Genomic DNA, 15,512 nt, shown 5'->3' with positions numbered 1-15,512 from the left:
CCCCCCTTTCTTCAAATGAAGGAAATGGAATTTTTAAGCACAGCGAAAGAGGGATTAACAATTGGCAGGTTTTCAGCCCTTTGTCTTTTGGCGAATCCCATTTAATCACCGTCTTTAATATTAAGGAGGCTGTGGCCATGTGAGGCTGTCTCAGGCTTGGGGGAAAAGGGATGATATACAGAGGAAAAGAGAGATAACACTTAGGTTCAGGCAATTGTGAGGAAGTGTTTCAATTACCTCCACTGAAGTCTTTAAAAACTGAAGTTTAATTTGATCTGAAATGTCGTCACAGCTCTTGCAAGAGAAAATATGTCCTTCTCACCCCCTTCCTGCCCATCTCTTTGCTTTTTCAACAGTCCTCACTGCTCAAGGCTGGAGTGCTACCACGGATTAATGTCCTGGCCTTCTAGGTTTCTGGAAAGGGTTTCAAAGCCCCAGCAGGTCACCAGTGAGATGAGTTTAGGGACTGAAACTTATTTTCCTGACATACCAGCCTTGACACCATTGACCCTGTGGAGTTTGTCAAGAAGTTTCTAAGCTTTGCTCTGAATGAGTGTGAAAACCAAACGGCCCTTCAGGCTCAGCCTCAGCCTTGTGTGGCCACAGAGTGAAAAAAGATGTTACACATAGGAATTAAGAAGTGTTAAATTCCCCAGAACCAAAGGCTTTAGGAGTTGTATTCAAATCTGAGCTGCCTCCAAAAGATGAGTGTAAAAGCATGATTCAGTGTTCATTTGAGGTGTCATCTGGTAGTACAAGACAGTCTTCTCCTTCACCTCTTTCTTCTTTGGGAAATCTGTCAAACTGGGCCAGGGACACATCCATAGATTTGCAGGAGGAAGAAGCACAAAGTGTTATGGAAAATCCTGCAAAGTTTAGTTACAGCACAGCTGCATGCTTCCACATTTCGATGCTGGGTCTCCTTAGGCGCTTTGCTCCCAAGAACATTTGCAGGGGTGTTCCCAGAAAATGGGAACTGTAAGCACAGGTTGCTAATATGCTAATATCTGGGGAAAGAGGCGTGATTTTTTTTTCTTTTTTCATAATTGGAAGGCTGATTTGAATTCAAATATTCTTTTTATTGTGGATGGATGCTGAAGAGAAAGTGGATTTGGGGGCTATAAGTTGAATTTAGAAAGATCAGATTTTGATTCCTGAGTCTTTCCTAAAAAGCATCGCCTCATGAATCATTCTCAGCAATATTCCAGTTGGGTGTTTCAGATAATGAATAAACTTTGAAGAATTATGATCTGCCAGGCACAAAACAGGCAGGGTCTTTGTGCTTTGCATGACACCGGGTTTTAGACTGCTCTCACCACCAGCTTTCCTAAGCAAGGACTACTAATAAAGTGGGTCATTGAGAGTTGTTTTCCCAGCTCAATATCAAACACCATAAAACCTGTCATTTAAGATCTGCACAGGGAATAACATCACTTGGCAATGGACAGTTGTGACGGCGCTGTTCAGCAAATCAGAACTACTGATATTTGTCCTGGGGTTATAATATTCTCAGCTGTACAAGAAGAGTCTGCTGTTAAAAGAATCGTTTAGGCTATGTCTTGATGGCAGGGTTTGCTTGGCCTGTTGCCCAAGTTTTGTCCATAACCTATCTGCACAGAGGAATCCTGAGTGAGCTTTCCTGAGTGAACTGTCCAGGTGAGGCTGTAGGTTTAAGGTTGGTTTTCATGTCAGTGCAGGTAGACAGCAGGTCTTGCCACAGGAGCACAGGCCAGTCAAGCTCAAACAACATTGATCCTCTTGGTCTGAATCATCTTCTTTATCCCCTTCCATTTTTTGTCCTAGCTCTGCACTTTATCCATCCTACTCCTGTGCTTACACTCCCAATCTGGACATGGTTTAGCAGATGATACAGACCAAGGACCTCTTCCAGTTCACTGTCAAGCAGCTATCTGCTCAAGAGTATAGGACCATAGGATGGATGAGGACCCCAAAAGTAGAGAATAGGCCCAGACAAATTTAATGTAAAAACATAATCTTAAAATTTGAGTTCACCAGTTGGCAACATGTTAAATGTCTTTCTAGTTGCTCATGGGGCCAACAGCGGCCAACAGCGGCCAACATCTGTGTTCTCTTGGACACATACACCTAGATCACTGTGGCACTGTCTTTAGGGATCACACTGCTTCAGGACATGAAAATCTCTCTCTGGAAGATGACTCTAAGATCCACAGCTGTCATTTGCAAAAGCAGGGCTTTCTGTTCAGAACTAAACCCTGCCTTGTCTTACCCCCAACATGGACTCCTCTTGCATGAAAAGGGAGTTGGGGAATCTCCAGCTATTTACATCTGATAGAAACCATCAGAAGGTTCAAACATAGATCTGATCACTATTGTGCTAGGTGCCTTTCAATATTACTGCCAGAGCTCCCTGTATTCCTGGTATGTGACAAACGCCGAAGAACCTCAGCAATGCCCAATTTTGCCTGCTGCAAGCACCAATTGTTCTTTTTCAGATGGGGAAACTGAGGCTTCCTTTTGTACTGGGTAATTTATGTAGGCCATATTTCCACTGAGGCCACTATCCTTGGCATAGATGTATTGTAAGTATTTAGTAGCAGTAACTACATGGTCATCCATCTCTCTGGTACCAGAAATAACAAATGGCTCTAAGGGAAAAGTGATTTTGCCTTCCACAATATCCAGAGCACAGCTTGAGATGGGACCCAGGAGTCCCAAATACCAATCTGAAATGTACAGACAGAAGCGTTGGCCAAGCTCTTGCATATTCTCATGGGTCCACTCTTCCATAACTGGGTCAGGAGTGATTTTCACTCTTTTCCAAAACAAGATCTAGGGCCTGTCTATTGAAAACAGTTTGTACATGTTCAAAATATATAAAAGGAAGTGGTTCCTAACACAATGCATGATTAAGCTGCAGCACATCTTGCTGCAAGATGTGGTGGTTGCTCACCGTTCCCATGGGTTGAGAAGCCCACCGAACAATTACATCAAAGAAAAACTCTTCAAAAAATATTACGTATGAAAAAAACCAAACCAAACCAAAACAAAACCAATCATTATGGACTCCAGAAGTCCCTAAACTGCAGAGCACTGGAGTCTAGGAAAATATTTGTGGGGATTAGCAAAATCACTTCCCCTGTTCTTGTACTCTTTCCTACACATCCACAACTGGCTATTGCCAGATGCAGCACACTGAGTCAGACAGACCTGCTGTCTCTCATATAGCTTGTTCTTTCACTCTGTATACAGGACCCATGTCCAAGTCAAGGCTCAGAGTGCAGACAAGCAATTAAATAAGAGAAATCCTTCAAACTTTTTCAGATGCAACAGTAGATAGTAATGCACCTGTGGGATGAAGCTTCTTTGTGTAGGAGAATTATGCTCCCACACCTGGGCTTATATTCATTTGCGCTTGTCCCCATCACACAGCTGTTCAGATTAGCTGTTATTCTCTCTAGCCCGGGTGTCTCAAAGCCTCTGTCTCCAACAGTCAGAGACTGGCAGCTGTGCAATCATATCTGCTAACGTATGGGATATAAAGAATCTGTTAACTAAAACCAAACCAGGGAGGGAGGAAGGGAAGAGATCAGCACAAAGAAATCATTCCTGCTAAGATGTGATTAGGGATGCCCCACAACAACCAGCTGCAAGGAACAGGTGAACTCAGCAAACATTTTAAAGCCTGCAGCAGAATTAGCCCCTTGTGGGTGTTGTTTGATATGGGGAGGAGGACTGAAAAGGGGTGGAAATAGGAACCCATGCAGGTGGAAGGAGGGTTCAGTTGCTATTGTCTGGAGTTAAGTAGCAGTAGGTTTCTGTTGTTTTTGGAGCGGGTAGGGTTTTTAGTTGTTGTTGTTTTTTTTCCACCGTCCTAATTTTTGAAACACCTCCATTTTACAAGGTTCATGTATTTTCCAGCAAGGTACCACGGAGAAGATAATTAGTTAATTTACAATTAGCTACAACAGAATTTGTAATCGCTTCCCCTGTGGAAAGGGCTGTAATCATCATCACAGAGCTGTAGGACTGCTGTGAAAATGGCAATAGGAGTGTGCAGCCTGGGCCCCAGGAAATGCCCTGCTTTTAGCCTATCGATCCGCCTGGTAAGGCTTGAGGGTTGAGGGGAGCGGTGGGGCACTCCAGCTCAAGAGGGGAGCCAGTCTGAGCTTGCAGATTTGAGTTCAGAGCTCAGCCCAAACTTTCATCATGTTCAGGGTACCTACAGCTCACCCCTCTGCTCTGTAGATCCTGCTTTCTTCTTTGGCTTGAGGAAGATACTTTGTCCCTGATTGAAATAAAACAGTTCTATAGCACTTTTTCACTACTATGGCATTGGCAGATCCTGATCCCACTGCACGGTCTTGGGGGTACTGGTGGATGAAATGCTGGACATGAGCCAGCAATGTGCACTCACAGTCCAGAAAGCCAACTGTATCCTGGGCTGCATCAAGAAAAGTGTGGCCAGCAGGTTAAGGGAGGGGATTCTGCCCCTCTGCTCTGCTCTCACCCACCCTGCCGTGCTGTATCCAGCTCTGGGGTCCTCAACTTAAGGAAAAACACAGACCTGCAGGTCCAGAGGAGGGACATGAAGATGATCAGGGGGCTGGAGCACCTCCCCTGTGAAGACAGGCTGAGAGAGTTGGGGTTGTTCAGCCTGGAGAAGAGAAAGCTCCAGGGAGATCTTATAGCGGCCTTCCAGTACTTAAAGGGGCTACAGGAAAGGTGGGGAGGGACTCTTTATCAGGGAGGATAGTATGAGGGATAATGGTTTTAAACTGAGAGATGGTAGATTAGGTTAGATATAAGGAAGAAATTCTTTACTGTGAGGATGGCGAAACACTGAAAGAGGTTGCCTGGAGGGGTGGAAACATTCAAGGCCAGGCTAGATGGAGCTGTGAGCAACCTGAGCCAACTGATGTCCGTGCTTATTGCTGGGGGGTTGAACTAGATGACCCAGAACATTCTATGAGTTTGTATGATTCTATGACTGTCACCCTCAGTGCCATCTCCTCTCCCCTCTCTGCCTAAAACCAGTCAGGAGAGAGAGCCAGGAAGATCCGCTCTGTCTCTTGCATCATCTCTGTTAGATGTGCCACTTGGTCCTATGCACCAGCATTTTCTTCTGACCCACATCTGCACAGAAAACTTCTCTGGGCTGCTTCTTTGTTCTGTCACAGTGCCAAGGAGATAAGCTTAAAAGCCTTCCTGGTGCCTGGACCAAGGTGCTGCAGCTGGTCCCTCAAGCAGTGTTTGGGGAGGAGGAGACTAGCAGCAGGGACAAATAATTATTAGCTAGATAAATAATGGAACTTATTAGTATCTGGTTTCTGAAACAAAGCCATTCGACAACCTGGTCCTGATGCTTAGAAAGCCAAAGCTTTGAGTAACATCAGAGAGCTGCTCAGGTGATAGCATGCGCATACAGAAGCAGCTTGTTCCCACACAGAAATACGCAAATGCTAGTTTTGTTCTTGCACAAAGAAGCACACACTGTCCGCGTGTGATGCCCTGACAATGAACTCAGAATTAAATAGGGAGGCTCATAGGTTTTAGAATAAGAGGGTTTGTGGCTAGTAGGGATTGTAGTGACCTTCTGGTTCACCTTCCTCATTAGCCTGGGCCATGAAGGTGGTAGATCTGTCTGTCTTTATTTCCAAGGCTTTGGATGCGATGTTCTAGATGATAAAGCTGGCTTATGCTTTCCTGATACAAGGATTCAACCTCTTTGTTTTGCATGAGGAATACAAGAACACAAGTGTATTTATATACTCTTATCTAAATGTACCCCCATGCACACACATATATTAGCGAGAGCTATCTGGATAAACACAAACCTGTGTCATGTCTCTCTGTGAGTGACCCTAATTTTCCCCCAGTCCCTCCACAATTGCTGTGATTCTTGTTCTTGTCCTCTTGCTCCACAGAGGGTCAAACATCCTGCATCTCATTGTCCCTTCTGTCTCTTTAATTAGTGCCCATCCTCCCCCTTCTCCCCCTCGCTCAGAGTCCCCCCTTCCCATCTTCTCTCAGCACTTAGTTTGCAATGCTCTATTATTTCACCTTTCACGCGTGCCATCTCCTTCGCCCGGGCCTGTCTGACACCTCTGCCTTATGCTTATCATAGAAACATAACATTTAAATACAAATAGAACAGGGAATAATTTAACCCCTATTTGCACTGGGGAAGGTGCCGAGGCTTCGTATAAACACAGCAGGAAAGATTTATAGATGCTGTATAGGTATCTGACAAGTTACATTTTTTCACCACTGTGCCTTGTAGTCAGCTTTTCCTGATGGACACAAGCCTCTGTTGCTGGCAGAGTGGTCAAGAAGAGGGATGCTTGGCTTCATGGGGATATTGAAAATGTCACTAAGGGGACATCTCTGGGAACTCATTTGCCATTGCTGTGGCCTTTCTATCTGTCCTCCTGGGAAGAGTGGGTGCTGCCGGCTCCTGTTGCTGCTGTGGCTTGTTTATGGCAAAATAGGGTAGACTTGGGATGAAATCAATTTTCAACATTATCAGTGCCTCATGTTACTCACCGTAAGGGCCTCATGGCTCAGGAACCTTCTCAGCTGTCCTGGGCACCACAGCACAGAGAAATAGCCATCAATGGTTATTTCCATGGCTCAAGCAGGCACAATGGACTCAGGCTGTGGGGAAAGACTGTTAATGGGGTAAACACTAAAGAAGAAAAACAAAAATGTGGGGAGAAGAGGCTTACATGAACACCCCACTCAGCCCCCATGCTGCTGGGCAATGTTACTGCTTGGACTGCTGCTGTTAAGGGCTGCCTCTGCAGCAAGATTAGAGAGGTTTCTTCAGTAATATGTAATATTTGGGTGTGAGATAGAAACGGAAACTGTCACTTTCATGTGTGCCATAGAAATTTGGACAAGACCTTCCTGACTAAAGCAAAGTGGACATAATTGGATGTGCATCAATACTTAATGGCCATAAGTGGCTTTCAGGAAGCTGCGTAGGTTTTCATCACACCTGTCCTGAGACATGCTGAGTAAGCTCAGTCTCTTAATTTCCCTCATCGGGAGGAGATAGAGGTTGCTCCTCATGGCAGCCCACTTCTGTGTTTAAGACAGAATGGTACTACAAGGTACCACCACTCCTTCTCCTGTGGCCATGGGCCAGTTTAGGCTGGAGCACACAGTCATGCCCCAGAGCTCATGTTGAGGGCACCCCAGATCATGGGCTCATGTTCACCCTCATTTTCTCCTTCTGCCCCTGGACAGTGCTGTTTCTGTTCTACCTGACTGTGTGTTCACCTTGTCCTGAAGCCCAGGTCTTAGGGGGCCTGGTCTGAAGGTTTTTTACCTCTCGGTCCCACAGCCTGAAATAAGGAATGATAGCATAAAGCTTGGCAATGGAGGTCATGAAGGACTGAGTCTGCCCAGTGTGCTGAAATTCAGATGTGGGTCCTGAAACACAGAATTGGAACAGTGTCTCACTGAAAGTGGAGGAAGCGTGGCATTCAGAAGGGTGGTACTAGTGGACCGTGGGTGGTAGGGATGGACCCTACATCTTACAGACAAGCAGAGCTCAGGGACAGCTTGATCTGGGGACTGCTCCAGGTTTGTGTGCAGCTTAAACTTTTGGTTTCTGTGGGATGTAGAGTGGCCTGAGCAATGTTACAACAAAGCACTGCATTCCATTATCATTTGAGGACAGTGGGAAAGTCTGGAGGGGAGCACTTGTGGTGTGCATATCTGCTCAGACACATCCCACTGACACCAGCATATCCTCTTCTCATTCGATTTTGACAGTCTCATGACTGTGTTCAGACATATTTGCAAAGTAGAAGTAGTTGCTCTGGTGCATAGCATGTCAGGTTTTTGTTTGGGACCAGGAAGAGCAGCATATGGGGGTACTCAGGCTGTAAGAGGCTCATACAAGCTCATTAGAGGATAAAGTCATTAGCCAAGACCTGGAACATGCTGAATGGTCCCAGCTGCTGGACCTGTCCCTCTCTTCCCACCCAAGATGTGCAAGGGGCATTGGTAAAAGACACTGCTGAGTTCCCTGGCAGGGCTGGGACGTGAAAGGTAAATGCAGCACTTTGTTAAGAAGATCCTCTCAGAGCAAAAAGCTTGTTAAATGGACTCATTTTTTATCAGCTAAGTGTGTGATTGTGTGGATTTCTGAGACAGTAGATTTGACAAGTGATTCCCCTGACAGCCCAAGGCACAATTTTCAGGGGGAAGACAAAGCGTTGATTTGGAGACAGGGCTGGAGATGATGTCCAGGCAGCAGTGAGCCCCAGCTGGCAAGGGGGGGGCCTTTCACACTATCTTCCCTGTGGCTGGACTAGCAGCCCCTGGGGAAGGTGGTCTTCACCCTTGGAGGAGCCTGTTTCTGGTGGTCTGGTGGCCACCTTGTGGGCAGCTCACCAGAGCACTACATACTCTGCCAGCCAGCTCTGGGGACAGGCATCATCACTCCTAGTGTCCTGCAGAGATGCAGAAAAGGCATCTAAAATAATAAAATAAAATAAAATAAAATAAAATAAAATAAAATAAAATAAAATAAAATAAAATAAAATAAAATAAAATAAAATAAAATAAAATAAAATAAAATAAAATAAAATAATATAAAATAAAATATAAAATAGTAGTTCCTAAAACACCTAGTTTTAGCTTTGCATAAACTAAGCCAGACAAGGCAGTTTCAGACCAGTTCCACACTAGAGAGTTTTGCTGACAGAGGAGGGATGTGATTTTTTTAATGATACATCTATATTAGCAAAAAGCCTGGTGAAAATACTGCTACACAGCTATAGGAATGCTTTTGCTGATGCAGCTTATTTGAAACAGGGGAAACTGTGTAAACTACAATTTAACAGACGCTTCCTCTGTGCTTCCTCTAGTATTCACCAGAGAAACTTTCTGGACAAATTCTTTTGCCAGTGGTGTTCCCAGTTCATTCCCACTGCTCTGCCCCCTTCTTAAAATATCTCCCATCCTCCAGCACAGCTGGTGTCATTCACTAGTTGGGTTTTCGTCCAATATCTGGACAACCATTGGAATTTGTACTGGACTCTTTCTCCAAGGCTTTGTCTAGCCCTAGACTGAAAGATGCGTGACAGAGCACACAGTCAACTTGAGTAGCTGCCTCTCTAAGGCTTATACTTCAGCTCTGAGAGTCTCTTTTGCGGGTCAATTTGGCCATCAAGAAAACAAATATTTGAGATGTCCAAAGCATCTTCTTTTAAAGTGGGGACACCCTACACAGTATTAGTTAGGGCTTTGTGCATCAGTAAACCCTGAACTTTGTTCTGCCAGCAAAGAATTCTGTCCTGGTTTTGGCTGGGATGGAGCTAATCAGTTGGGGTTTTTTTTCCTTCCTTCTTAGTAGCTAGAACAGTGCTGTATTTTGGATTCAGTATGGCATCTGATATGAGAAGAACATTGATAATGTACTGATGGTTTTAGTTGTTGCTAAGAAATCAAGGACTTTTCAACTTCTCATGGCCTGCTAGTGCGTAGGTACAGAAGAAGTTGGGGGGGAGCACAGCCGAACAACAGACCCAAACTGGCCAATGGAATATTCCATATTATCTAATGTCATTCTCAGCCTATAGATAAGGGTAGACCAGTCAGCTCCACTCATGCGTTCGAGATGGTGTTTCAGGGTTACCTATTCTTTGGGATGGCTAGCCAGGAGCAGTCTGGGCGTTGGCCAAAAGGTGGTGAGCAATCACATTGTGCATTACCTAATTGTATTTTCTATTATTCCTGTTATAATTATTAATTTGGTTTTATTTTCTTTCAATTGTTAAATTGTTTTTAAATCAACTTACAAGTCTCCTTACTCTTACTCCTCCAACTTTCTCCCCTATTCTCCTGGAGCGGGGGAGAGTGAGCAAGTGGCTGCATGGTGTTTGGCTGCCAGCTGAATTTAAATCACAGCAACCTCAAAAATCCCCTTTGCTTAATCAATTCCAACATAAAGTAGGCATGTTTCTTGCTTTAACATATCTATCAGAACGCTATTCCTGTTCTTCTCCCCTATCAGAAATACACATGTACCCTCCTCAACCTATTTTTCCTACCATTTCAGCAGTCTAGCTGAAGGCAACATAACTCCTTGTTTTCTGTGAGCAGTACACTTTTCATTCACATGGATAACTCGACTGCAGGATTGAAAGCTCCTAATATCCTCACTTGATATCCACTACATGAAAAATTATCCTCATCCAAGGCTATAAAGTAATTTGCCAATTTGCAGGTGCATCCTGGAGAGGGGAATTTTGATCAAACACTGGTCGAAGCAGAACAGATTGCCTACACCAATGATTTCTCAGTGAACAAAAGTGACATATATCGCCCAATTAGTCAGCCAGGAAAAGGTTGTTGCAAGCCAATGTTTTGTTCAGCTTTATATTAACGTGTGCATTAAAAAGAAATAATTTTTTAAAAATCAATTTATTTATTTATTTATTTACATATATTTATTCAAATTGGTTACATCTGCTCTGTAAACTGCTCTGAAAAAAAAATCTTGGTTCACACATTAACATAGTGTTTAATGAATGATAAATAAGACATTTATGAATCATGTGTAAATGGCCTGTTTACATACACGATGTAAACTGCATAAATTCCTTTTATTCTCGGTGTAACGGTACTGATCTCTGAGCATAATAAACTTGATCTAGAGGCATCCCTCAGTGCCCTCTGAGATCTTTCTACCAACTCAGCAATCACAAGCTTGTTCTGTTTTCATCAACATTTTCTGAAGGTGTTTTGCTCTGGACTGAAGATCACCATATTTACCATAAGTCCAAGTATAAATAGCTTTCCTCATTCAAAATACTATCTATTAGCAGACCACGTCCTGCTTTAACATGAAATACCACCTGCTTGAGCTATCTATCTCAGATATTAGTAGTCGTATAAGTTAGCTTTATGTTTCAAAAAACTATATATGTTTTAAAAACTTTGGGCTTATTTCAAATGAACTTTAAAAATGTATTAAAAAGCTCATCCGAGTGGGTACAAATGACAAATCTGCATTTACAGGCTGTGTCTTCCATTATATCCCGATTTAAAACAGCTTATGTTAAACATTTTTTACCTGCAGTGTATTTAGTATTGTGAGGGTTACTAACTTACCCTATTTTTCATTTGGACTTCATTTCTATATGTTATCTTTATCCACATTCCTCTTGTATCAGAGTCTGAGCAATGTTGTGGTTTCAGTTACTGCAACTTACTGCAAAAATTGATCAGAAAAGCTGATTTGGAGGACTTTGGTGCCTAGATTGTGAGAAGCAGTTAAAGATTTCATATGTAACCAAACCTTTTTGGGTTGTTGTGTATCGTTTTTTTGTTTTGTTTTGTTTTAAAATTACCAAATAACTTTCAAATAGTCAGTGAAAGTCAGATACTGTTAAGCTTTTTTTGAGCCAGCCACCTGAAAAACTAGCAGCTTCTGAAATATGTCACCTTAGTGAAATCACCATTTGTTTTGCATGTGATACTGAGCCATCTTGGCTTTCGCATCCCTCCTGAAATATGGTAAGCATCTCTTTATTTTGTTCCAGAAGACAGAAAACTCTTTGTGGGCATGCTCAATAAGCAGCAGTCAGAAGATGATGTGCGCAGGCTATTCGAGGCATTTGGCAACATCGAAGAGTGCACAATCCTTCGGGGACCCGATGGCAACAGCAAAGGTAAGGTGATGGCTTGTGTCAAGCTAGACCTGGTCTCGGTGTATATATAATTTTCTGGTGTGGCAGCGTCACTATGTAGCTGGCAGGACAGCCTCTCTTACACTACTGGAAAGTCACATTTGCCAAGGAAGGCAGTTACTTTGCTGGTTGCTGCCTGCTTGTGCATGAAAATAAAAAGTTGATTGCACTTAAAAACACATGCCCCTGACGAGCTGTGTCTCACCATGTGCAAACTGATGCTCAGTAGGGTTTTGTCTCAGGACAGAGCCTCCTCTCCTAACACAGGGCCTTTACATTCACTCCAGATGTGCTCTCCCCACCCAACTGAGCAGGTCAATTCCTTCTTTAAACAAAATCAAGGGTGCTACTTTACATCTTGACTTACCAACTCCACTATGTCTGCTTCTTTCTCTCGCCCCCAGCCACAGGTCTTTCCTTTCTTTGCTTGGTCTTTGCATAGGGACACACCAGCCATTACACACCAGCCATTGATCACAATTGCAAGGGTACAGGTACTGATTTAAATATTACACTCAGTAGACATTTACCATTTGAAACACACAAATGCTTCATTGCAAAACTAGATGCCTTACCTCCTTCTGACACTTTTTGGCATCACTTGTTACCTGGATAGCACAAAGGATCCTCTGCTACAGTCCAGGTGTAAGAATGATGTTTCTCTCTTGAACAGGAGGGTAATTTTTTTCCCCATCAGTCTCTAGGCAAACTTCAATTTGAGTAGGAAGCCCTCTTCTCCTGACAGTATAATGTGTCCATTAAATATTGATCTGCATATAATATATCATAAACTGTGCTGGAATGTGCAGCACCAAAGAAGAGACCAGTCCTGCTGATGCAGTTCATATCTCATTGTGTATTTTGACATGTGACAACATCAACTGGCAAATTTTTGCAACAGAGAAGCAAAGAAACCAAATCTCAGTGATACACTGGAGAAAGATATTGGTATTCCATAAAATAATTTGCAACCAAAAAAGACTTAAACCCAGCATTACAAGGCAGCTGATTGATATGTCAGCAACTTCACCCTTCCTGATATAAATGGCTGAATATAAACTGTGGGCACCTTTCTTCAATTGTATGGCTAGTATAGTTTCATGATACCCAAAGATAGGGGCTGCCCCACTGGAAAGTGGCAGGCTATGTTGACCTAAAAGAGCTCCAATCATCATAATGGTAGGCAGTTAAGCAGTCCATTCACTGAAGAAATCAGTAAATTGGGGAAAAGCAGAAAAATATGTCCATCTTGCTCCACCTGGAATTGTGCAGAACAAAATCTAATGACAAAGGGGTTAAATGGAGTAATAATAAAAGCAGTAATACCAGAGATTGGTAAGAAACAGAATCTAAAGGACATCCAACCCATAGACTTGTATCCATACTTGTTTTATCTTTTTACTTTTCTTAAACAATTTCATTATATGTCTGAATCTGAGTGGCAGCTTCATATTGCTAACCAATTTAATTATTAGTGCTAGCAGGCTGCAGTCTCAGGCTTGCATTTCACTGAGCTGTTCAGGATCAATACTGAGCCTTGACAGAGTTAATATTACCAGCTTCCATTTGCTGGTGCTATTTACTGAGAAAGTGAAGCTCCTAATTTACACACATACCATTACATACACGCACACATGCACATGGAGCAGTCAATCCAACAGAAAACTTAAGGCTAGTGCCCTTATCTTAGGAGACAGTCAGGAGAGCCACAACTCCCACAAAATTATTCCCAGTCTGTAATGTTTTCCATCTGCTAGAAGCCAATATGTGACACACATTGCTTGTGAGGTACTTATTTTAGGTAAAACCCATAAGGCTTACATTTTACCTAAATTAAGATTTAAGCAGATTGTCTAAGTGCCAGAGAGCAATGAGATCCCATGGACTTCAGTCCTACCCAACCCACTGTGTGAAGCCCCACCAGGCATCCCTGTGGTGAGCCTCTATATCCTCCAGTACCTCGATGTAAACAATGCTCTCAGGAGGTAGGTCCCAGATTCTCACTTTCATGCCATCACAGTCCAGTCACATGCAGAAAGCTGCCTGAACCTTGCCTGAAGCCATGGATGATGTCCTGAGATGCCCCTCAGGGGGCTGCAGAAATACCTACTGCAGGAGTCACCCGGGGGTACAGACAGTGGCTGGAGCTTGTAACCAGGTGCCAGAATAGCTGGGACTGAGGCATTTCTCTGCCTGGAGGGGAATGCAGAGCCTGTCCCTCCTGGAACAGGCAGGAAGAGCCCTCCTGCACCCCTCCAGGTAAAGCTCACCTGTGTGCAACCAGGAGTGCAGGAGTTCTCAAGCAGGAGTCCTCAGGTGAGGAAGCTGAAGTGGATCCAGTTCAGCAAGCCAGGAGGACCCACAGGGTCTGCAGTTTTTTCTTTTTTTTTTTTTTTTTTTTTTTTTTCCCCTTCATTCAGCAGTTGTCTACTTCAGTAACTCAGAAAGATTTCCCACAACACCAGAAGTTACACAAGAGGAGTCTTAACACCCTCCACAATTATAAACTTAGGCCCTGACTCGGCAGTCTCCTCCAAGCTGACATGACAGTAAAAGCAGGCCTTCCAGTTCTATAATCTGGAAGTAAGAAAAGTACTTAAAAACATGTATCTCCCTGTTCAGCACAGGTTATATATCTCTCTGTGTGTCAAAATCCTTTCAAACTCCAGATCTGCTCCTGTTGAAGGACACCATTGTTCTGAGGAGAGTGACATGACTCACATCCTCAGCTCATGGGTCCTGGAGTCAGTTCTAGTGACAATGGAAAGGAAGGAGATTATGTGCACATTTGATGCTGTGTATAGAAGTCAACCCATTGAATACAAAACCAACAGGGCTAAAATGTTGGGATCTCTGCTATTGCCTTGCCAGCATACACCAGTAAAAGCTGAGTTTTCACTTGTCCCCCTACCTCAAAACCTACTGGAAGCAGTGAGAGGAAGAAGTAGGAGGGATCCCATTAGCATCTTGGGCATTAAACAAGATAAATGTCTGCTGTTCCCTTCGTTCCCACCTTTATCCAGCTCCACTGACCCATCAGGTTCCTCAACACAGGGGTGAATTTCACCTGAAGAGAGTGAAGTCTTCAACATGACAGCAGCTCTGCAGTCAAAAATCCTGCTTTAAATGTAACGGGTGACTGGAGCTGGAAAGCTTTTGTATATTTGCTAATGAGCATCTTCTTTTTAGACACAGAAAGTACAAAAGAATCTCTGCAAATAATTAAACACCCTAATTCTGGATTATCTCTGATTAATGAAGAGGAATATGCAGTATCTCAGGAGCCCGGGAATGCTGGGCTGCGATTATGTCATAATTGATCCCTATTGTTTCCAACTGAAGTTTATCTATCTAATTTTCTCATGATTGTCTCCTCTCAGCTCCTTCTAAATTAGATCCAACTATTAGCAACAATCATTGTGCTTTTCCTGAAATAGACTCTGAGCATAGTGCTGAGAGGGTAATGCAAAGTGAAGGGCTCCTAACTGTAAGCTAATTTCATGTGTGTGTATTATTTTTAGAGGGGGCTGTCACTACTTTCTTCAATCTCACTTCTATCAGCCTGCAGTGAAGATTTTGGGGACCTTTGAAGGCTCACTCTTCTAGTCTGCAAGTGGAGTGTTCTAATGTTTCACTTTTCACCCTGCACTGTATGGATCCATAAGGGTGTGTGGATCTTCTAAAGATGCTGCACAGGGAATAAAGGAGAGACGTCCCATTGTCAGGGCTGGCATCCCCTGTGCAGCGACCTGCACCCCTTCAGGGAGACAGCCAGAGCATTGCAAATTGATTAAAAGCTCAAAAGTCTTTGGTAGTAATAGAAGG

The 15,512-nt window shown here is 43.4% G+C and overlaps 1 protein-coding gene across 15 annotated transcripts in view; it reads left to right on the top strand.

Annotated features, from left to right (window-relative positions):
- The window catches only part of CELF4 (CUGBP Elav-like family member 4), a 707,595-nt gene that overhangs the window by 591,322 nt on the left and 100,761 nt on the right, over positions 1-15,512 (top strand). For 11 of the 15 annotated variants that reach the window (XM_026865422.1, XM_026865420.1, XM_026865424.1 and 8 more), the window contains exon 4: positions 11,541-11,669. In XM_026865422.1, coding sequence (XP_026721223.1) covers positions 11,541-11,669 — 129 coding nt within the window. The remainder of the gene's footprint in view (positions 1-11,540; positions 11,670-15,512) is intronic. The other 4 variants (XM_026865425.1, XM_026865423.1, XM_026865419.1 and 1 more) reach the window with 1 other exon arrangement.

Source organism: Athene cunicularia (assembly GCF_003259725.1).
Source record: "Athene cunicularia isolate RWA chromosome Z unlocalized genomic scaffold, athCun1 chrZ_part1, whole genome shotgun sequence".
Lineage (NCBI taxonomy): Eukaryota > Metazoa > Chordata > Aves > Strigiformes > Strigidae > Athene > Athene cunicularia.
This window is presented reverse-complemented; position numbering and strand designations above follow the sequence as displayed.